This window comes from Panicum virgatum, chromosome 2K (genome assembly GCF_016808335.1).
Source record: "Panicum virgatum strain AP13 chromosome 2K, P.virgatum_v5, whole genome shotgun sequence".
Taxonomy (NCBI): Eukaryota; Viridiplantae; Streptophyta; class Magnoliopsida; order Poales; family Poaceae; genus Panicum; species Panicum virgatum.
In genome coordinates this window covers 16913795-16936281 of record NC_053137.1, presented here as the reverse complement: position 1 = coordinate 16936281, position 22487 = coordinate 16913795, and the positions used below count along the sequence as shown (strand labels likewise).

The 22487-nt window shown below is 48.2% G+C and overlaps 2 protein-coding genes across 7 annotated transcripts; one reads left to right on the top strand and one right to left on the bottom strand.

Moving 5' to 3' along the window:
* Positions 1 to 1567: 1567 nt before the first annotated feature.
* On the top strand, positions 1568 to 10928 carry LOC120669385 (methyltransferase-like protein). Of its 5 annotated transcripts, none has more exons than XR_005672678.1 (7): positions 1568 to 2066; positions 2310 to 2419; positions 8622 to 9000; positions 9211 to 9313; positions 9390 to 9535; positions 10276 to 10626; positions 10676 to 10928. XR_005672678.1 is itself a non-coding variant. In XM_039949167.1 (7 exons), the coding sequence occupies exons 1-7, from the start codon at positions 1824 to 1826 to the stop codon at positions 10384 to 10386; spliced, it is 984 nt and encodes a 327-aa protein (XP_039805101.1). In that variant the 5' UTR covers positions 1571 to 1823; the 3' UTR covers positions 10387 to 10928. The 5 variants fall into 5 exon arrangements, 3 of the variants coding, with proteins under 3 accessions (XP_039805083.1, XP_039805101.1, XP_039805093.1); XM_039949167.1 differs by having other exon boundaries at positions 1571 to 2066; positions 8622 to 8806; positions 8915 to 9000; positions 10276 to 10928; XR_005672679.1 differs by having other exon boundaries at positions 1575 to 2066; positions 9393 to 9535.
* A 220-nt stretch (positions 10929 to 11148) lies between these two features.
* Positions 11149 to 20928, bottom strand: LOC120669371 (poly [ADP-ribose] polymerase 1-like). 2 transcript variants are annotated; one of them, XM_039949137.1, is made up of 20 exons: positions 20672 to 20928; positions 19931 to 19980; positions 19468 to 19654; positions 18504 to 18684; positions 18126 to 18423; positions 17380 to 17575; positions 17153 to 17311; positions 16723 to 16783; positions 16061 to 16124; positions 15651 to 15908; positions 14395 to 14632; positions 14205 to 14317; positions 14043 to 14119; positions 13790 to 13953; positions 12941 to 13132; positions 12697 to 12805; positions 12429 to 12511; positions 12193 to 12330; positions 11591 to 11773; positions 11149 to 11506 (listed from the first exon to the last, which is right to left on the bottom strand). In XM_039949137.1, the coding sequence occupies exons 1-20, from the start codon at positions 20813 to 20815 to the stop codon at positions 11459 to 11461; spliced, it is 2943 nt and encodes a 980-aa protein (XP_039805071.1). In that variant the 5' UTR covers positions 20816 to 20928; the 3' UTR covers positions 11149 to 11458. The 2 variants fall into 2 exon arrangements, with proteins under 2 accessions (XP_039805071.1, XP_039805074.1); XM_039949140.1 differs by having other exon boundaries at positions 17156 to 17311; positions 20672 to 20885.
* Positions 20929 to 22487: the final 1559 nt, after the last annotated feature.

Sequence of the window (22487 nt, the reverse complement as noted above, 5' to 3'; positions counted from 1 at the left end):
GGAAACCCGACGTCCGCGCACCGGCGCGCGCTTGGTGCCTCCTCTGCTGATGCTGGACGAACACTACCCACCATTCAACAACGGCGGGTGCTTCAAGCACCGACCAGACAAGCAGTCAAGCAGCACCGTGCCTCGTCCCCGTGCGGCCGGGCCGGTGCGCCCCTGCGGGCGCCGGGCGGGCAGGTTCCTGTTCTGTTACCGCGACGCCCCGGCGGGCATGACGTCGAGCTCGGGACGCCCTGGCCTAATTCTGCGGGCACGAACTGTCGCACGCCTTGGTTCGCCGGAGCGCCGCCGCGTCCTAGGAGGAGCTTGCACCGAGCCACCAACAGAGAAACAAGAAACAGAGCTTGCACGAACCTACAAAAATCCATGGCCACGGCCCACAGCAAGCAGCGTCAGCGTGTGCTTGGAGGTGGAAATGATCTGAGTTCTGAACCCCCTCTCTATAATTCTGATCATCTCGCTAACTGAAAATGCACTCTGCAGCTTCCGGGCGCAGCCTGCAAAACTCCTACCAACATCTCATTTTCAGATACTTCTCTAGTCGACACTCAGATTTTCTGTTTTAGCACTCGTTAACACAAACTAATTTCACTAAGAATCAGACAAATGGTAATGATTGAGGCACTGAGCTGGATGACACCGGACCGGATACACTCTGAACTTCTGAGGCCTAAAGAACCTGCAAAGCACTCTGCTGGCATTCGTCCATGCGCATTGCTGACCCACCGACCATCGTCCCCTTCGATCATGTGGCAGGAGGTAGGCGGCGCCGACGAAGACGCATGCCGACATGGCTTAGGCGGCGCCGACGAAGACGCATGCCGACATGGCTTTGTTCCCGGAGCCGCCTTGACGAACGCTTTCGCCCAGCCCAAGATGGGTTCGTTTCCCGCCGAGGGCTCCGAGCCCGAGGCACGCCGCCGTGCCTGCCCCCGCGCGAGCCAGCCTGACGCGCGGCTGACGAGGTGGAGGGCGGGCACCGCGCCGTGCCGGCGGCACCCGAGGGCGCGGCGAAGGGGTGCATATGCGGGAGAGGAGAGGACAGACGCCGCGCCGTGATGGTAACGAGGAGGCTGTTGGGGAGTGGAGGGAGAAGCTTGCGACGGAGAGGAGCGCGGTGAAGGGAAGCAGCAGCAGCCAGCGGGTTAGAGACGGCCAGCATGTCAGGAGCATGGAAGAGAAGAAAGGAGACGGGAGGAAGAGGAAGATACGGCTATTTTGGTCTATAAATTTTATAAAACACCTCAAAAGGATAAGCAGTGATATATGCTAAAGATTTGTGAAATTGTAATGATATGTTTGTAATATGATGAATAATAATGGTAGATCTGTGAACTCGAAGAATTATAATGTTATAAATTCAATTAACCCAACAACAAAAGAGAAGTAGGAATACAAGGATGGCAAGAGTTATGTAACAAAGATTGTTGGTTCAGTTATAAAGAAGCCTTTGAAGTCATCTTCTCTTCTGTCTCTCAATAATCCTCTGCTCTAAGACAAATACACACCTTCCATATTAAAAAGTTAACCTACATAATATCCCTCTTCTTCCCCCAACAGTACGCAAAATAAACAACACAAGCTCACTTGATTTTTCTAATTTTACCCCTAGAGCTTCTTATTTTAACGATGTGTACCGCCGGAGGTTTATGCCCGCTCGCCCCTCCCCCATCCCTTCAGCGGCGGCGCACCTCCCGGCGACTGGAGCTCCCTCGTTGCGGTCCCCGGGGAGGCGGGGACGGGCTGACCGTCATCGAAGCGACAGGGGCAGGTGGATCTCGCTGATTCGTTGCCAAAGTAATTAAGGCGTGCTCGCCATGGAAGTGGAAGAAGCAGGAGGCGGAGTGGAGAACGCCGGCAAGGACGAGGTGGAGGCGGAGTACCATTCGCACGACTTCGAGTGGGAGGACCTCAGGGCGGAGGTGGAATCCGACCCCGCCTTCTCCTACCACCTCTCCCCCTTTCCTGGCCCCGCCGCGAGCACCACCTCACCGCCGCAGCCTTCGTCGGAGGCCTGGAGAAACTTCCACCGTCGCCACGCGTCTGGCAAGTTCTTCAAGGTTGCCTCTCCATCCCCTGCGCAAAAGCCTTTTTTTCCCCTTTTCCTTTCAGAACTGTGCATCTGCTTATCCAGTCAGGACTAGTAGATTAGATTCAGAAAATGGCATGCCTGAGTGATTACTCGGCGAAGGTACATGCAAAACCAATGTGTCAGACATTCAGACTTGGAGTATGAATAGAAGAATTCGTGGCGCTAATTATGTGATTCGTGTCAAGGTCATTCTCATATCTTGCTTTTACAGGAAAGGAGGTATTTGCTCAAGGAATTTCCTGAGCTGCCTAACAGCAAAGATTGTGCCAAGATTTTAGAAGTGGGATGTGGGAATGGAAGTACTGCTGTTTCCATACTGCGGTAATGTTCTCAGTGTTGGAGTATATTGAGCCCATGTGTTTAGGGGCCCATCTAGAGGCCCATGTATAGGATCTATATATACCCACCCATCTAGGGTTGGAGGAATACACCAATAATTCCCGTCATTATGGTATCAGTAGATTAGGTTTCCCACCACTCTGTTCCAGCCGCCAGGGAGCCGACTCCCTCTTGCGCCGCCGCCGCCGGCCAGCATGGCCGGCCACCGGCTCCTCCTCCCCCTCCTCTCTCCTCCTTCCCTCCCCTCACCTCCTCATCCTCTGCTGCTGGCGCTCCGTCCTCTGCAGGCGCATGGCCGATCGCTCCGTCCTCTGCAGGTGTCGCCGCGGCCCGATCCGTCGCCGCCTGGTACTCTGCTCCACCCGGATCCGCCGCCAGCGCCTCTTCTCCGCCCGGATCCGCCGCCAGGACATCTGCTCCGCCCGGATTCGCCGCCGGCGGGACTCCTGCTGCGGCCGCCGCCGCCCTGGTGGCCCCTGCGCCCCTGCTCGACCCCGCCGCCGCTGCTACTGGTGGTGTGGGCGTGGGGGCTGCAGGAGCAGGGGTCGCGGATGCGGAGGGCGTGGGAGGCGCACACCCTCCTGGGACCCTGCCCCAGGCACCGCCCGGGTAGCTACCGCAGCTGCTGGAGCCGCCTGGGCCGCTGCCTGGGCCTCTGCCAGCGCCCCCTGGGATACTGGCGCCCGCTGGGGCCGCCGCGGCCATCGCAGCAGCCGCCGCCGCCGCCCATCGCGCCACTGTCGCGGCCGGCAAGCAGCCCGCTGTCCACGCCGCCCTTCCTGAGGCTTCCCCCGCGTGGCCCGGGCCCGGTATGCCGCCCGAGGATGCGCCGCTCGCCGCCGCCGCACTCCGTGGGCAGCAGGCCGACGCCGCTCTCGCCGCGGCCCTCCTCGCCGCCAAGTCAGAGGCTTCGGCGGCCCAGGAGCGGGTCCGCGTGGCTGTCCTCGCCTGGGAGCGCGAGCGTGCCACGGCCGACGCCCTCGCCCTCCGGGTCGCCGAGGCGGAGCGCTTTCTCCACATCTCCTCCGGCCAGTTGCCCGTCGACCCCGAGCCCGGCAGCTCCTCCTCCCGCCGTGCCCCGCCTGCTGGATCTGGAGCCCGGTACGACCCGACTGACCCCATGGTCGCCCAGCTCCACCTCCAGGCCGCCGGCGTCCAGAACATCAGGGCTCTGGTCTCCGTCCTCCTCGACCCCGCGTCCTCCTCCTACGGCCGCTGGCGGGACCAGGTCCTCACCCTCCGCCGCTACGCCCTCGACGACCACGTCCTCGTCGACTCGCCGATCGAGGCGCGGGACATGACGTGGCTGCGCCTCGACAGCGTCGCCCTGTCCTGGATCTTCGGGACCATCTCCCTGGATCTTCAGGACCTCGTCAGGACACACGGCAGCACCGCGCGGCAGGCCTGGGTGGCGCTCGAGGGGCAGTTCCTCAGCAACGCCGAGTACCGCGCTCTTCAGCTCGACGCCACCTTCCGCACCTTCGTGCAGGGGGACCTCTCCGACGGTGAGTACTGCCGGCGGATGAAGAACATGGCCGATGCTCTTCACGACCTCGGGGATCCGGTGTCCGATCGGGTCTTGGTGCTCAATGTCCTACAGGGACTGAGCAGCACCTACGACCACCTGAAGGGCTGGATCGCCCACCAGAGGCCCTTCCCCACCTTCCTGCAGGTCCGGGACGACCTCGCCCTCGAGGAGATCACCAGGGGTCTCGTGCCCGGATCGTCCTCGCCCACCCCCGCTGCGCTCGTTGCTACTCCACCGGCCTCCTCCGCTGCTCCTGCCACCTCCCTCCTTGGTGCTGCTTCTGCCGGGCAGACCGGAGAAGGGGGGAGCCGTGGACGTCGCCGGCGACGTGGTGGTGGTGGTGGCACTGGTGGCCCTGCTTCTGGGAACACCGGTACCGGTGGGGGCCGTCGGGGCGGCGCGCCGCCACCGGCTCCGGCTCCCGCCCCTGCCGCTGGAGGTACTCCCTGGCCATCCTTCAGCAACCCATGGTCAGGGTGCATCTCGATGTGGCCGTTCCAGGGTCCGGGAGGGGGGCCTCGTCCTCAGCTCCAGCTGGCGGCCATATTCACTGGCGCTGCTCCACTCTTCGCGCCTTCTTGGACCCCGCCCGCTCAGCCCAGCCAGCAGCCGACCTGGCCTGGGAGGTGGGACTAGGCCGCTCTAGTGCAGTCCTTCAGCACCATGGGACTGACGCCGCCGACCAGCACCGAGTGGATCGCCGACTCGGGCGCCTCGTTCCACACCACTCCCGATGCTGGTATCCTCTTCTGTCCGACCCCCACACCCCTCTTGTCCTTCTTCTATCATGGTTGGTGATGGATCTTGCCTTCCTGTCACCGCCGTGGGTTCTGCTCCTCGTCTTCCTCATGTTCTTGTTGCTCCTCAAATGGTTCACAACCTTCTTTCTATTCGCCAGTTTACTGCTGACAACTCTTGTTCTATCGAATTTGACTCCTCTGGTCTTACTGTGAAGGATTCGGCTTCCCGGCGTCCACTTCTCCGATGTGACAGCCCGGAGCCCCTTTACACTCTTCGGCTTCCTGCTTCCGCTGCCTTGCCTTCGGCTTCTTCGTCTTCTGCTTTTGCCGTGACGCCTTCTTCCACCACCTGGCACCGTCGGCTTGGTCACCCTGGCCGCGACGTTTTGGCTCAGCTCCGCCGTAGTACCGATGTTTCATGTACTAGGGCTCCTGCTGAGCACCTCTGTCATGCGTGCCAGTTAGGTCGTCATGTTAGACTTCCGTTTTCTTTTTCTTCTTCGCATGCTGCTCATGCTTTTGATCTCATTCACTGTGACCTGTGGACATCTCCTGTACTCAGCATGTCTGGCTATAAATATTATCTGGTCATTGTTGATGATTTTTCTCATTACTCTTGGACTTTCCCTTTGCGCGCTAAGTCTGAGACCTTCCCCACCCTCCTCCACTTCTTTGCCTGGGTGTCCACTCAGTTCGGCCTCACCGTTAAGGCCGTACAGTGTGACAACGGGCGGTAATTCGATAACTCCACCTCCCGGTCTTTCTTCCTGTCTCGGGGTGTTCAGCTGCGTATGTCTTGTCTGTATACCTCTCCTCAGAACGGCAAGGCTGAGCGGATGATTCGCACGACGAACGACGTCGTGCGCACCCTTCTGATCCAGGCTTCTCTCCCCCCGCGCTTCTGGGCTGAGAGCCTCCACACCGCCACCTACCTGCTCAACCGCCTTCCGTCCACTGCTTCTCCTGCTCCCACTCCACACCACGCTCTCTTCGGTACCCCTCCTCGCTACGACCACCTTCGGGTCTTCGGGTGTGCGTGTTACCCTAACACCTCCGCCACCGCTTCTCACAAGCTGGCGCCCCGCACGACTCGTTGTGTGTTCCTTGGGTACTCCCCTGACCACAAGGGGTACCGATGCTTTGACCTCACTTCTAGCCGCGTTCTGATCTCCCGACACGTCGTCTTCGACGAGTCGGATTTCCCCTACTCCACCTCCTCCACACCTTCTTCTGATCCCGAGCTTGCGTCTCTGTTTCCGACTGACCCGGTGGTTCAGCCACCGTTACCTGTCTGTCCTTTTCCTGCAGGTTTTCCCAGCGCACCGGCACCACATCCGGTGATCCCTGCTGCGCCGCGCGCGGCCCCAGTGCCCGCGGTCGCGCCACGCACGGCCCCCGGACCTCCGGTCGTGCCGCGCACGGACCCGGTGTCTCCCGCTGCGCCACGCGCGGCCCAGGTGCCTTCCACTGCACCTGAGCGGTACGCTCAGCCGGTGCAGGTGTACCGGCGTCGTCCGGCGCCGAACCCGGCGCCGCAGCGGTACGCTGAGCCGGTGCAGGTGTACCGGCGTCGTTCGGCGTCGGCACCGGCGCCGCCTCCTGCTCCGGAGGCTCCTGCGACGCCGACACCAGAGCCGTCGCCGCCGCCGCCAGCTCCGGCTTCCTCTCGAGCCGAGCCGGAAGTGTACCACCCGCCGGTCCTCCATCGGGATCCTCGGCATATCCATCCCATGGTGACTCGGCGGATGGCGTCCCAGGCCGCGACTCTCTCCGCCACCGAGGGAGAGCCACAGGTCTCTCCGGTACCCTCCTCTGTCCGCGACGCCTTAGCGGATCCTCACTGGCGTCGCGCGATGGAAGAGGAGTACGCAGCTCTTCTTGCCAACCAGACGTGGGACCTTGTGCCGCGTCCGTCTGGTTGCAATGTGGTGACTGTCAAGTGGATCTGGACGCATAAGCGTCGGGCTGACGGCACACTGGAGCGCTACAAGGCTCGCTGGGTTCTCCGGGGGTTCACTCAGCGGCCTGGTGTGGACTATGATGAGACTTTCAGCCCGGTCGTGAAGCCCGCTACGGTGCGCACGGTCCTCTCACTTGCGCTCTCGCGCACTTGGTCTGTGCACCAGCTGGACGTGAAGAATGCATTTCTTCACGGCACCTTGTCAGAGACTGTTTACTGCTCTCAGCCAGCGGGATTTGTGGACTCGAGTCGTCCGGATATGGTCTGCCGGCTCAACAAGTCTCTCTATGGACTGAAGCAGGCTCCTCGGGCTTGGTACTCTCGTTTCGCCACGTTCTTGATGACACTGGGATTCACCGAGGCCAAGTCTGACACGTCTCTCTTCATCTACCGCCGTGGGGATGAGACGGCATATCTGCTGCTATATGTCGATGACATTGTGCTCACAGCTTCCAGTCAGCAGTTGCTTCAGAGGGTCATCTCCTCTTTGCAGCAGGAGTTCGCTATGAAGGATCTTGGTCAGCTCCACCACTTCTTGGGCGTCACTGTTGAGCCTCGCCCGTCTGGTCTTCTTCTGCACCAGCGGCAGTACGCCCTCGATATTCTGGAGCGGGCTGGGATGACTGATTGCAAGCCCTGCTCCACTCCAGTCGACACTCAGGCGAAACTGTCTGCTGATCTGGGTGATCCGGTGGCTGACCCTACAGCCTACCGGAGTCTGGCCGGCGCTTTGCAGTACCTCACCTTCACCAGGCCGGACCTCACATACGCTGTTCAGCAGATTTGTCCCCACATGCATGATCCCCGGGAGTCACACCTTGCTGCGCTGAAGCGTCTCCTCCGATACGTCCGTGGCACTGTGGACCTCGGCCTGGTACTTCACCGCTCGTCCACTGCTGAGCTGGTGGTCTACACCGACGCTGACTCGGCTGGCTGCCCGGACACTCGTCGCTCCACCTCTGGCTACGCCGTCTTCCTGGGCGGCAATCTGGTCTCCTGGTCGTCTAAGCGGCAGCCGGTTGTCTCCCGCTCCAGTGCCGAGGCGAAGTACCGGGCTGTCGCTAACGGCGTGGCAGAGGCGTCCTGGCTGCGACAGCTCTTAGCGGAGCTCCACAGCCCGCTCGCCAAGAGCACGCTCGTCTACTGCGACAACGTCAGCGCCGTGTATCTCTCCACCAACCCTGTCCAGCATCAGCGGACGAAGCACGTGGAGATCGACCTACACTTCGTGCGCGACAGAGTCGCCATCGGCGATGTTCGGGTACTTCATGTCCCGACTACCTCCCAGTTTGCTGACATCTTCACGAAGGGGCTGCCTCGTCGACCTTTTCGGAGTTTCGATCCAGCCTCAACGTAGCCGGTGGCTAGTTGTGGTTGCGGGGGGGGGGGGGGGGGGTCTTAGCCCTTTTGTGCTCTACTTGTACTCTCATGTTGTCCAGTCTTGAACACCGCTGCGTCGGTTGTTCAGACTGTGGGGGGGTGTTGGCTTTCTTGTTGTCCAGTCTTGAACACCGTTGCGCCGGTAGTTCAGACTGCGGGGGGGGTGTTGGAGTATATTGAGCCCATGTGTTTAGGGGCCCATCTAGAGGCTCATGTATAGGATCTATATATACCCACCCATCTAGGGTTGGAGGAATACACCAATAATTCCCGTCATTACTCAGAACTATTATTTTGTTCAGCCAATTAGCTTGATTGCGGACATTCACTAAGTCACCTACTTCTAAACCTTTGGTCCAGACCTGTTTTGTTGTATCCACGATTGCATCTATCATATATGATTGCATTCACGATTGCATCCAACATATATGATTCTGAATATGTAGCGTTTTGCTGTCCCGTACTTGTCCTGAATATATGATACTGTTTGTTTGTTCTATCATCTTTTTGGTTGAACTATATTACATGGAACTTGATTCCTTATTGTGACATTGTCATAATGTATGGTTTCTCCAGGTCTAGTGAAAGCATCACTGTCTTTGCTTGTGACTGTAGTAAAGACACTCTTGAGAAGGCAAATGAGATTATATCTAATACAAAAGGGATTGATATCAAGGATAGATTCCACCCCTTTTTAATGGATGTTTCTAAAGAATTTTTTCCAGATTGGTTATTCTGCAATGCCTGTAAAAGTTCACATGGAAAGTCTACTGAATTTCATTTGTTTATTCATTTAATTAAATTTCCTTTATTTGAATTTTCGTTCATATTACCTAGTTCTGAACTCTGCATAACATTTTTGCTTTCAGATAGTTGTCATGAAATGAGAAAAGAGCGCCCAGACTTCCTGAGAGAGAATCAATGTTGTGTCGGTGGCATGGATTTTATCACCATGGTAGGTTAATTGCATCTGGTGCTATTTGTTTGGTTATATGCTTTCTGCGCCCTTTTAAATTTTTCATCGTGGTGCACATATGCCTGTATCTTGCAAACTGTACTGCAAATTTTGTAGTTCTCGATGTACTTTGACAGACAAAATCCTTCAATATTCCTAGTTGTGTTTGTAAATATATGGAATATTGTATTTTGTTCTCTTGTTTGGCAGATATTCACATTATCAGCCATACCCTTCGCCATAATGCCAAGTACTATAGAGCAATGTGTTTGTGTTCTGAAACCAGGTGGCCTTCTTCTGTTTAGGGATTATGGTAATTGCTCAGACATACAATGGTATAATTTCTTATTGCTTTGGCCACCTACTTTATAACAGTTCATTTTTCACATTAGGTCTTTATGACATGACGATGCTTCGGTTCTTACCTGATCAAAGAGTAGGATTTCGGGAATATATGCGGTCAGACGGCACCTTGTCATACTTCTTCACATTGGACACTGTGAGAGAACTCTTTCATGCTGCTGGGCTAATAGAGGTACCTCATTCTTCAAAATGTTCTCTGGGTCAGATGTTACTTTTTGTAAGTTTGACCACTAACTTCTATTATGCCCAATTTGTCTCTTCAAATCTTGATGCTTTCATGTTAGTGTGCAGAGTTATTGAACTGAGTCTTTTTATGACTTAATTGATTGTTTCTTATGCTTATTGAATTGGGAATTTTCTGTATGGATCTAATGCACTGTAGTTTTACGTAAGAATTTTTCATTACTTATAAGTTACAATATGCAACAGTGGTAAAAATTTTAGTATTGTAGTTAGGTAGGTGCAGATACAGATCTTCCATGGTTCAGTGTTTCTTCAAAATTCAACTACAGCCTGCTAAGGGCATGTTTAGTTCCCAAAAATTTTCCTACAGTATTCATCAATTGAATCTTCGGACATATGCATGGAGCATTAAATGTTGTTAAAAAAATAACTCATTACACAGTTTAACTGTAAACGACGAGACAAATCTTTTAAGCCTAATTAGTCCATAATTGGACATTAATTGCCAAATAACAACGAAAGTACTACAGTACCAAAACCCAAAAAAAAATCGCGAATTAAACAAGGCCTAAAATTATATTTCCTTGTGTCTGCTCACTTATTATATCGTTCATTTATTGTAGTTCCCTTTCGTATCTATTACCTGTGTAGTTTATACATTGTTTTAAATTTAAATCCAAGTTCACAAATTAAATGGCGCTGACTTACATTTGCCACATGGCTCTGCAGTTGGAGCTGGAATACTGCTGTGTCAGGTCAGTGAACCGAAAGAAGAACGGGAAGAAGATGCAGCGGGTATGGGTGCATGGAAAATTCCTGAAGCCACCAAGCTGGCGCTGACAAACTGTGAATGTTGTGTGTCAACAAACTTCCACTGCTGTGGCAATTCTTTACCCCCTGCTTCAACCTAGCCATTCTAGCCACCGGATCAGAGTCCCTTATGCAGATTGCCTGACCACTTAACAGTCTGTCTTCATAGCTGCAGACTAGCGTTGTTTTGGACTGAGTTTAATCTGGCCTGCCTGATCTGGCAGAATGTCGTTTTGATAGGGCTCTGTTTTAGCTTCACGCCGTGACGAGGTGGGAAGGTTGAATCAGTGTCCAGTGAACAAGGGCGAGCCGTGACGAGGTGGGAAGGTTGAGTCAGTGTCCAGTGAACAAGGGCGAGGCTACCAGTGTCGGTGTGGTGTGCATGCACCGTGGAGTGAGAGCTCAAGCTGGATTTTTTTTTTTCAGTTTTGCTTTCATCTAGGCGTGCAGGGTTATCAAATTTTGTTTAGCCTGTTTATTCCATTTTGCTAAACATGCTTGAGGATCCAGTGTATTTGAAGTTTAGCTTCCACAGTAGTGTTTCACTTTCATAAAAACCAAATTTGATGAAAGCCTCGTGCTTCATTTTAGGATGAAACACTTATTTTGCTCTCCCTGGAAAAACTGTGGCATGAATGCCGCATGACCGTTGAGCACAAGCTTACCGTCCAGCTAGGGGATGCTTGTGCAACAGGCGAAACATAAATTAGTGTAACAAGATGTTTTGCCCCCTCCTAGTTAGGTTCGAGCGATCCATCACCCACTCTTGGAACCAAACACACCATAGGTCCGTTGAAAGAACAGTCAGCGCAAATGAAGATAGAAGAGAGGCTCTAAGTGCCATATTACTCCTAAGCAGATTTAAGCAGCAATCTGTCATCTAAAAGTAAAGACAGCGGTGGTCCGGTGGATGATTTCTGCTACTCACGCTGATGCCCAAACACTTCCCAAAATGGATCAAGCGTGACCACCCAACGACCTACCAAACTACAGGTCCAACCAACCAAACACTGCCTAACAGGATCGAATATACACACCCTAAGTGACGGCGTCAACCAATCTACTTGCCTAGCCTTCCAACTCTACTTATCTAGTCTCCCAGTCACCTCTTGTGATGGAACCGCACCTTCAGCAAGAACTGCATCTTCACCTGCCAGACAGTTTCACAGAAGGTAAGCAGCATTCTCCAATGAACCATAAGAGCGTAGGCGTAGGGTGAAGGACGTGTCCGGACCTGGGATGTGTTATAGACGATGTACTCATTGTACAGGAGTTCGGAGCTCCTGACTGATGATGGCACTGGCTTGCCGCAGGGGACAACAACATCATCCCTCCAGTTCACAAACTCCGACTCCAGCGGCACAGTTTTGCCTAAGCCCTTGGTGGAGTGCTTCCCTCGTGGAGGTTTGTCCATGGACTACATAACAAGGACGTGCTAAGCCAGGATAAACATGGAAAGGGAACCAAATGATGTCACTTGAATTAAGAATAACAAAAGCCCCCATGATAAATTGTCATGAGGTCTTATCAGTGATGTGCTTACTAGCGCCCTAGTATAATATAACCCTACACTAAAGAAGCTGTAGAAACGTGTAAATAAGATCACAGGGAGACCAAAGTACTAGCTTTTAGATCATTTTGTTAGAACGTTGACCAGTGATGCAATACAGCAATACGTGCACAAATTTTGGGAATTAGATATCTGCAGCAAACTTATTTTATCTAGGATCCTGTTTGAGTGCCAAAACAACCAACATGGCATAGAAGATAAAATGGAAGGACAGAAGCCAATATGAGCAATTAGATTTGCTTTCACCAAGATGCTTTGAAGCTTACCATGGCTTTCTTTAGTTCATACATATCTCCTAAAGCAACCTCAGAAAGAAGCATCAGACCAACTGGATTGTCCCTATCCACACAACAATATTGTGCACTCTTGCTTACTAAATCTGCAAAGTAGAGGCCTTTGCCAAACTGCCAAACAAAAAGGACAATCAACACACAATTATATCAAACCAACATTTTGACTGATGCTACAGTTAAAACATATAGAACATGAATAACAAGCAAACCATATAGCCTGTAACAGGAGCCTCAGGAGGTGCAATCCTTAGTCCTTGACTAAGAATCCCCACAAAATTTGTCAACCTTGAACCTACAAATCGAGTTTTACAGAGAAGTGGGAACAGTTATTCATCAGATATGTTTAATGGATCTCAAATGTTACTGAATAAACTATAAATATGCAAAAACTGAGCTGTGCATTTAGTAAACAATCAGTAATAAATTTAGACTATTGCAATGATTGTACACTTAGTACATATTCAAACTATTGCTTACCATGCCATAATAGCATCTTATTATGCAGATTGTTTTTGTATCTTGAGTACTTATTTAGCTCTCCATCTCGATCAAGTGAAAAAACTTCCTCTAGTTCCAGTGACCAGTCCTTCAAAAAAAAACATAACATGAGGTTTGGCAGAGGAACCCCCCCCCCCCCCAAAAAAAAAAAATAAACAGAATAGAAACAGCCATGTAACACAAACGAAAGTGCACTGTGTGCAGAAGAGACATAGGACCATACCTTGTGAGTAGGAGCATGTGTGTTGAGGAGATAACGCTCGACTAGCTTGTAATCTTCACTATCATGAGGCAGTGGGGTGATGTTGCAACGAAGCTTCATGTACTTATCATCAAGTGATTCATCGCAATCACTATCAAAGCCAACTAGCTTAGAAGCAATTTCAATATCCTGTAGAGCTTCAAGCATTTTCGCCTGTACATAATTACAGGCAAGTTAGGACTAAGAAAGCTCTTTCATCATATTCAAGGAAAATAACTACAACAGAATGACTGGAGAATCATGAACAACACAAGTAGAATCATAAATAGACTAAGGACTAAGGTATGGTTTCTAGTGGCAATGGCAATGACGTTATGTCACAAGCAAAAGAAATAACAAATGTTCTTGCTGTATCATAACTTTCTGTAAAACTATTGAAAATGCACAGCAGAGAGAAAGATTGAGCAAAATACAAGATACATTTAGAATCCGCTCCAAAATAGCAGCAGTATGAAGACTGTTTTGGTTAACTAAACGAAAAGGTGTGGTTTTATTTCCATATGATATAATGCAGTATCATGTGTAATGGTATAGCTATCATTACATGTAACAGAGGATCAATACATCACATAGCAATCTATACCTACAAATTAACACACGGGCACCAATACGTATCCGATACTTAAACTAACTTTGTCCGTAACAACGCACGGGCATAATTGCCTAGTGAACTACTAATTGTAGCATTTTAGACTGCATTTTAAAAGGAATTATGGGAGAAACAATCTACTCCATATGAAGAAGTTAACATGAATTAAGAAATATGAGAAGTCCAATTTGCAGGAACAGAAGTAGGTACCGAGTACATACTTTGATCATTAGCTCGTCCTCATCCCGAATGATGTGAGGATGGATAGAAGGAATAAGGGTGAAAAACCGATTGCTCGCAGCAACAATTAAGCTTTCTCTAACAGCCAGTGCTTGATCAGCTGTGTTCTTCAACAAATTTTGTATCTCAGTTAATGCTTCGAATCCTGCAAGTAGTGCAAGTGTAACCATCTTCATACCATCATAAATTTGAAAGATAAAAAAAATAGGTCCACAAGGAACGATATTAGCAAACCTTTCTGAATGTTTTCTTTGGTTAGCTTCCCAAGAGGCATTTCCGACATATTAATTTCAAATTCCATCATAGCAGCTCTGGAAAAAAAGGCCTATTTTAATACAAGAAAAGGAGCAAAAAAATGTAGGCAAGCACAATATTTGAAAAGAAGCAAGAATGCACCTATATGTTTCCACGTTGAAAAGCATCTTCATGAGTTCCAGCAACTGAGGAGCAAGAGAACTTTTCATTTCACTGATATCTTTCCGTTTGGGTGCCTGCTTAACACCATAATCCTGCATTGTACTTAATAAATCAGTTCAAATCCAAAAAAAATCAGTAAAAACAATGTTAGATATTTTTCACAACATACAATATCAAGAGGGTAAAATTTCCCAGGCTGCTTCTGGAAATTAGTTTTTCGTTCCCAAGCTTCCCATGGGTTCCCAGTCTTCTCAAGAAATAATCTTTTGAATTCCTTGATTGCGTCAGCTTTTGACATCTCCTCCAGCTTTTGGCTTCCAATTTGTTCATTCCCAACCCTTCCCCACTTTCGAAATACATAGCATTCAGACCCATTATCCTCTTCAATGATCTGGAGTATATAGTAGCTTCACAAAAAAAAAGACGAAAAGTATTAAAAGAGGGCCCAGAGCAATAACATCATAGCATGGAAAAACATAACAAGGTAGCAATTGGTAAAATTACAACATGAGGCTAAGTTCTCTTTTTTTCCTTTCAATATGTATTCCACTTTTTAGCATCAATCAATCTCTGACAGGACACAGAACAGAGTATGCAAGTTTCAAAATTCTGGGTAGTAGATTGACAGGAATGAAACTTTAGCAGGTGCATACTGATTGTAGGCATACTACATCCATGAAGGAAAAAGTATTAGAAGTAGAACTACTCAATCATGTTTGGTTTCATCTCTTTTCCCTTCTTATTGGTGGCTCATGTTGTGTCTCAACTCTAAGCACTATAAGGTTTCATCAGCATTGTTATTGTAATAGCAGTAGAACTAATGGATTGAGAAAGATTGTGGACTAGAACAAAGATAGTAAGAAGTCGAGTAGTGAGTTGAGAAGGACTGCATCCTCAAAAGAAAAACTAACCATGGTTTTCCTTTTATGTCCACTAGTATATTCAAAAACACATTTATGGTATCTTTTTTCTCCTATGTTTCCATAGTTTCTTCAATTACAGGAAAAATAATTATATAACCAAAAATAGTGTCTATCATCCATGTTCAAGACCCACATAGAATAGAACAAATGCTGAAAAAAAATGGATGGCTTCCAAGTTCCAAAAGGCAGAAGGTAAATTATGTAAAAGCTATCAGATCACAATTTGAATTTATTACATCCTGATTAGTATAGACAAGATACATATTTACTTCTTAGACGCATACCTGTTCCACTAAACACAAAAGGTCAGGCAAAATCCGAAAAAAAATTGACAGATATGCTGCCCAAATCAACCAAAATTAGCAGGAAGTACAACAAGGATTTATATATGGGATTGTTTCCAAGAGAACTTATGCGAGTAAATGATAGAAACTTTTAAACTATCCCAACTAAAAACAAGTTCTGAATCACAGAAGAAAATATTGTGAGAAAGAGTCCTTGCCTGTTCACACCTCGTGCCAAGTCAGACATGTTTAAGGTTGTATTGTAAATGCTTTTTCCATCTTCAAGAATATGAGCTGTATCTTGCAAACCGGAGGATTCATGAACTGCACTTCGGCCCTTAACTTTAACAGTGACAGTACCACCTTTCGAGGACTCTAAGGTGTTCTCTACTTTATACAAATCAACTGGAAGCTTTCTATTTTTTCTAATGCATTCTCCTATGTATTCCTCTCTTACAATTGGTATCTTTAGCCTCCTGCAAACAAATGGATATGTACATGACACTTGAAACCGATTGGTAGCTAACAAAAGCTAGACCAACCTAGGAGGAACTAGGTGGCTTTATATTAAGAATGTAGCTACAGAAGGAAGGCATAAAATTACAATTGAAACAGGAGGGAGGGAGACCTTGCTTTCCTGACTTCAGCATTCTCATTGTCGAGCTCGCCATATGAAATTAAGCAATCAATATCTGCAATGCAAGTATTCCCTTTAAGCATAATTCATCACTTTCATAAAAATCACTTCACTTGAAGCTTATTAGTTACATTTACCATCTCACAACTCAAACCTAAATATATTCATTTAAAAAACAAAGAAAAAGAAAAGAAAAGTACCCATCTGGGTGTTTAGGTGATGCCATGTCAGTAAATTGGGTGCTCTACGTAGGTTGGTAGTGTGGGAGGTAGAAGAGGGTTGAGAGTTTAAGGATGCACTAGGGCCAATCAGACTCCTCAATTGTGAATTTGTGACTCGGTCTGGTTTGTGGAGGCAACAACTATGCATCCAAATTCAAATTACGGCAAAGTGCAAGCATGCTATCATGGCATAGCATCACCGGGATTCTGCAACAGGTTTAGAATTGTGTGGTAGTAAATGCAACTAAGGATATATTGGAACTTGAATTGACCTTTAAGGGGTTCTTTGCAACTTTTTAAGAAAGAATGACCTAATTAAGTCACCCATTTCTGTTTCACAATCTCTTAGGCTCCAGTGCCATACAAATCCAACAGGTTCATAAGCCTGAGCTAAAAGAAAATTCAGTTCTAGAGTGAAAAGGGAATACAAACCTTTGGCAACCCTGGCATGGAAGTTGGCACCAGCATGTTTGAGCTTCTGAATTGATTCATCCTACAACCGATAAATAAGAGCAATATCAAACTCATGATGCAACAAATATACACAAATGTATGCTCTTGTACAATGTGGTAAATATCTATCCTGAGAACAAACAACCTAAATAATCATGATTATGATTTTTATTGTGGCTGGTGCAAGCAAGGTCATGGTGCTGCTTCCACTGAGGCAATTCATAGAAAGATAGCTTGCTGGTATAGATTCTTTCAGAAAAGGCATGTATGTCTTGTTTTGGATAAGATCAACACAATTAACATAGCACCTACTTGTAACTAAAAGAAAAAAAAATAAGCAAGACAGAAAATAACCATCCTAAGGATAACGACAGCAACCAGGAAATAAAAGTTAATGAGTATTACTTACTACCGCTTCTTTAGATTGTCCTACAATAGAAAACCTTAATTTATCCAATCCTTCAGGAGAGAGTAAACGTGCTCCCTGAGTTGCTTTACTTCCAGATTTCTCAGGTGACATTGGTGGAAGAACCCTCTCTGGTTTCTTAACCTTTTGAGACTTGAACCACTGCAAGGTATACCTATTTGTCAAAAAATAACTGCCGAAAAACAAGCATTAAGTTTCATTAGGCATACCGTCGTAAGATAATCATTATCTGTTCCATCTGGAATTTGCCACTTCTTCTTAATGCGTACAGGTTCTGTTGTAGAGTATGTACACTTGGACCACTCTGACACATTACCACTGCATTGGTACTGACCATTATAATAGTACAGGCCGTTAGAACAGACTGGGCAAGGACCCAATGCTCCAAATAGCATTCCATCGGCACTGCCAGTAAACAAAAGAGAGTTATCAAAATAGGGCGATCTATGAAAATGTTCTAGCAAAGCCTCTGAAAACTGTAAGAAACATAGTAATGCTCCAGAAATGTCCACGTAGCCAACAATATATACTGCAAATATCAATTGCAGCATGGCAACCCTATCTGCACTAGCCCAGGAGTCTGCTGTGGTCCATCATTTTGTCCACCAGTGCTGCAGTCAGCAGCAGTTTTCAGAATTGGAGCACGCGATATCAGGACAATTTTGATGGCGATGGCAACAGCTTGTATTGTGGTATGAGCAGTAAATGCTTTGGAAGGATCGGGCAACTTGATGGGAAAAGAGATCCATACAAGGATTCATGTGATGCTTTGCATGAGGTATGTTGCTTAACAAGTACTATTCATCATTTATCATTGTAACTTACTTTGGAAATACTAAGGTCCACTTATGACAAGGATCCGTTCAGTATTTTTTGTTTAAGAAAAAAAGAAGAAAAAACAGAATATTACCAGCAAATTTGTTACTGAAAAATGAGGAAACAGAATGCAAATTACCAACGGTCCAATAGGTGCCTCTCTGGTCCAGACGTATCTTGCTCATTAGCTTCAAGCATATCCCTTAATTCAGCAGTTGATACATGCTTCTTAAGTTCATCCTTTAACTTCCAAAGTTTGTCACTTTGCTCTTTAAGCTTTTGTTGCAAATCAGCAGAACTAGCATTGGAATCACTTGGGTCAACAAGTTTTCCTTTGTTTTGTACTGCGCCTTTCGATGTATTTCCATCTAACTTGGGCACTTTGCAGCTCTGCATATCACTTTCACCTTTCTTGCGTTTGGAACCCTTAATTGATTCTTGATGACCAAATAGACAAAGTCAGATTACTAAGTGAAACTAATAAAGGGAGGTGGGGCAGACCTCTACGATTTCTTACCATTATGGCCAACATCTTTCTTAACGTGATCAAGCACAGTCCTTTTATCCTCGTCTGACAAAGTATCCCAGCCCGAGAATTTCTCAACAGATGCAGATGGTGACAACTCAAAGAAACAGTTGACATGATACCATGGTAAACCCTTGGAAGGTTGACCTTCAAGCTTAGCTGAAACACGGACCTAGTCGAACATATAGAACTGTTATTGGTAAATTGAGTTGAGACAAACAGCATGTTTTAGAGCATAAGTTGCTAAGTATTAGTGGACCATTGTCCATTGGATGCTTTTCCGTCCAGAATATATCGCAGGATCAAGCATCTCATTAGGATATTAGTGGACCATTGTCCATTGGATGCTTTTCCGACAAGAATATATCGCAGGATCAAGCATCTCATTAGGAGCACACAATTGTGAAGGCCACATAAATAAAGAAAAAATTCAAAATATTTAACTTTGCTATCAGTTCCTACATTTTCGAAATCAATTTCATTATTTTTCACAGGTCACCTTAGCAACAACTCATAGATATTGGTAGGCATTTTAGATAATAAAGGGGAGCAAGTTGATGACTTCACAAGATTTTACTTTACAGTTCTTCATTATTTTCCAGCACAACAGAAGAATAAAAGCTTTGGCACAAAATACAGCATGACGTCGCTTCCAGGAGTTAAGGAAAAACCATGCCATCCCATGCACACACATCTCTAGGTGTACAGGAAGTAAATTGTATGCGGTTGCCTTCAATTAAAAAAGTCTAAAATGTGGAATTCCTGTCTACATATAAATTATACGTAACATACACTGAAAGGAATATTTTGTTCATAATCATACTGTGAAAACACAACAAAAGAAACAATTAGCATCATCTTATCAACCCAAAAGCAATTATGTGCGTTATCCAATACAGTGATGCTTCCCAAAAAATGTTGACATAAAAAAATTCATTAATCATAATATACTTACCGTTCCTTTTGTAATCTTTTCACTGCATCGTCTGCATGAAGTACGAGCAGATGCAGCAACATCAATGGTACATTTATCAGGAACAGCAGCTGTGGAACTTGTAGCAGCTGAGGCACTTCCAACATAGTTCCTTATCTTCTCTTGATCATCCCATCGAAGTGCATCTATTCCTTCAACATCATCAGCACTGAATGCACATTACGAATCACGTTAGAATGTTGATGGTGAATACCCAAAAGATAAAACAAAGGTGAATAATTTCAGAGAGTTAAGCCTAAAATCTACTCCCTCCGTTTCAAAACATAAGACGTCTTAGTTTTGCCCTAATTCAAACTTTACTAGCTAAAAATAGTTTTATAAAATCCACCATGACATTAGAGAAGTTTGACTTAAAACAAAACTAAAACACCCTACATTTTGGAATAGAGGAAGTACTTGACAAGTAAGAGACACAGTTACTTACGATTTTATCTGGTTCTTCTTACCGAAGATGCATTTGGCATGGTTCCACATCTGGAAAGGAGAAAACAGGCATAGAGCATCATACAACTCTACCATCACAGAAAAGCAAAATAATTCCACTTTGTTCCAGAAAGAGATAGACACGGTTTACAAAAACATCACCAAGACATAGCAGCGCACATTCAATTCTATACCTCTAAAATCAGGGAAAATGATAGTGCCAATCAGACTATATCCTTGTTAAAGAACATGATGTAATGGAGGTGGCAACGTGGCATGCATAACCAGAATATATGCAAGGCCACCTTATTTTCCACCTAAATACATAAAAATTCTCAATGTGAAACTTAATCCAAGAAACTGATAGAGCATCAACCGAATGCACCTCGAGCACCACATTCTATAATCTAGAAGCAACCGCGTTCAATCAAATGCGCCAAAAATCAGGCGTCACGACCACCATGAACAGGGACGAGTCAGTCACAGATCAAGATAGACCCGTACCCCGCATCGGACGCGCGGATTCCGCATCCCAAACGCCCCCAAACGCGCCACCACCAATCGAATCCGCCTGCATTCCGGACCCAACCCACGGAAACCGCCGCGAACGCCAAGCCTAAACCCTACCCTCCCGAACCCCTCGAAGATCCAACGAAGGCTCGCCCCAATCTACCAACACCGATTGGCGGCGAAGAGCGTGGGGAGGGAGAGACGGGCCGCGCGGGCGGGAGGGGTTACGCACGGGCATGAAGCCGTCGAACTGGGTCGCCTGCACCATCTTGCCGAGGCGGAGCTGGTCCTTGGCGATGGGGGACCGGCACGACTTGCACGAGGCACGCCCGGACTTGGCGTACTCCGCCTTCCAGGCCTTCGGCGGCGCCGCCATTCCGCCGCCGCGCCGCTCCTGGCTCTCCTCCTCTCTCCCTGTCCCTCCTCAGCCCCTTCGGCCCTTCCTGACGAACCCGCGCGCAGGGGGCTTTTGGGGCCTCTGAGCTATCAGGCCTTGTTTGGCTCCAGGACTTTTTCCAAAAGTACCTGTTACATTAAAAAGAATCTTACTATTTTATATTTTATAGTATTAAATAAAATTTGTTTATAAATATTTTTTGACAGCTGAGTGTTTTTTCGCGAGACGAATCTAATGAGCCTAATTAATTCATAATTTGCTAAAGTGATGCTACAGTAACCATTCGCTAATCATAGATTAAGATACCTCATTAGATTCGTCTCGCAGTTTAGCCCCAGGATTCTGCAGTTAATTTTATAATTAACATTTATTTAATACTTCTAAATACTAAAAAGTTCCAGAGACTTAAAAAAAATCCCTGGAACCAAACAACCCCTCAATGTGTCATCAATGCCCCGTAAAGTATGGATGGCAACGGGCACAATTTACCCGCGTGCCCGCGGGTAAAAACCCGCTAGGGCGAGGATACGGGTTTCAATTTACACCCACGAGTACGGGTATGGGTTTCAATTTGTACCCGCGGGTACAAATATGGCGGGCACAGAATTGTCTTACCCGTGCCCGTGAACCCGCGAACCCGCTTCAGGTCCCTGACATGTGGACCTTGTGTATTAAATGCATAATGGGGAAGCATCAAGTTTTCTAGGGTTGCTTCCATTTCACTCCTCTCCCACGCTTCCAGGCACCTCCCAGGCCCCGCCCCCACCCCCCGCGCCGTCCCCCCCCCCCCGATCTGCCCCCCGCCGCTGCCCCTCCAGTCCTTCCCGCCGCCGCCGCCCCTTCGGTCCTCCCAACTGCCGCCGCCCCTCTGGCCCTCCCCGCCGCCGCCCCTCCGGTCCTCCCAACTGCCGCCGCCCCTCTGGCCCTCCCCACGTGGCCGCCGCCAGCTGCCCGACGACGCGACCCCGATTCAACCCCGTCCGCATCTCCCTCGTTCCCCGAGGCCCCGAGTCCCCGACCGCTCGACCACCGTCTCCGGCTCTCCGGCGGTCCGCGACTCCGCGTCTTCGACCCCCGTCTCCGCCTCCGGTCGCTCGGTCCGCCCTCGTCTCGAGCTCCTCCAAGCTGCCGCCGCCGCCGGCCCGCTCTTCGGCATCCGGCCACCCTCCATGCCGCCACCGCCGCCAGCCCGCCCTCCAAGCCTGCACCGCTCGTCCGCCCCCTAGGGCCCCAGGCTAGGCGGGTGCGGGTACGGGTTTGAGGGTAGCCTTGCGGGTGCGGGTCTGTACATTCCTTACCCGCGGGTAATGCGCCCGTTGCCATCCATACCGTAAAGCCTGCCTTTATATTATCGCTCAGGAACTATACTCTTTCAGTATTTGACACTAATTTAAGAGTTAAAGTATTAAATATAAATTAATTACAAAATTGATTACATAAATAGAGATTTAATAAATTCATCTCGATAATTAGTCTTAATTTATGTATTACAAATAAACTCTTATCTAGTCCATCTAATCTGTGTCAAATCCGAACACCTATGGATGTGTTTAGTTCGAGAAAAGTTTGAGTTTTGGTATTTAGCATATTTCGTTGTTATTTAACAATTAATGTCTAATCATAGACTCATTATGCTTAAAAGATTCATCTC

Excerpts from the sequence above, each read along its gene's own strand:
- LOC120669385 (XM_039949149.1), top strand. The coding sequence starts at position 1,824 with ATGGAAGTGGAAGAAGCAGGAGGCGGAGTGGAGAACGCCGGCAAGGAC. Across the intron at positions 2,420-8,621 it reads ACTGCTGTTTCCATACTGCG|GTCTAGTGAAAGCATCACTG; the intron begins GTAATGTTCTCA and ends TGGTTTCTCCAG. Across the intron at positions 9,314-9,389 it reads TCTTCTGTTTAGGGATTATG|TAGGTCTTTATGACATGACG; the intron begins GTAATTGCTCAG and ends CATTTTTCACAT.
- LOC120669371 (XM_039949137.1), bottom strand. The coding sequence starts at position 20,815 with ATGGCGGCGCCGCCGAAGGCCTGGAAGGCGGAGTACGCCAAGTCCGGG. Across the intron at positions 18,424-18,503 it reads GAAAGATGTTGGCCATAATG|AATCAATTAAGGGTTCCAAA; the intron begins GTAAGAAATCGT and ends TTGGTCATCAAG. Across the intron at positions 11,774-12,192 it reads ATGAACTAAAGAAAGCCATG|TCCATGGACAAACCTCCACG; the intron begins GTAAGCTTCAAA and ends CTTGTTATGTAG.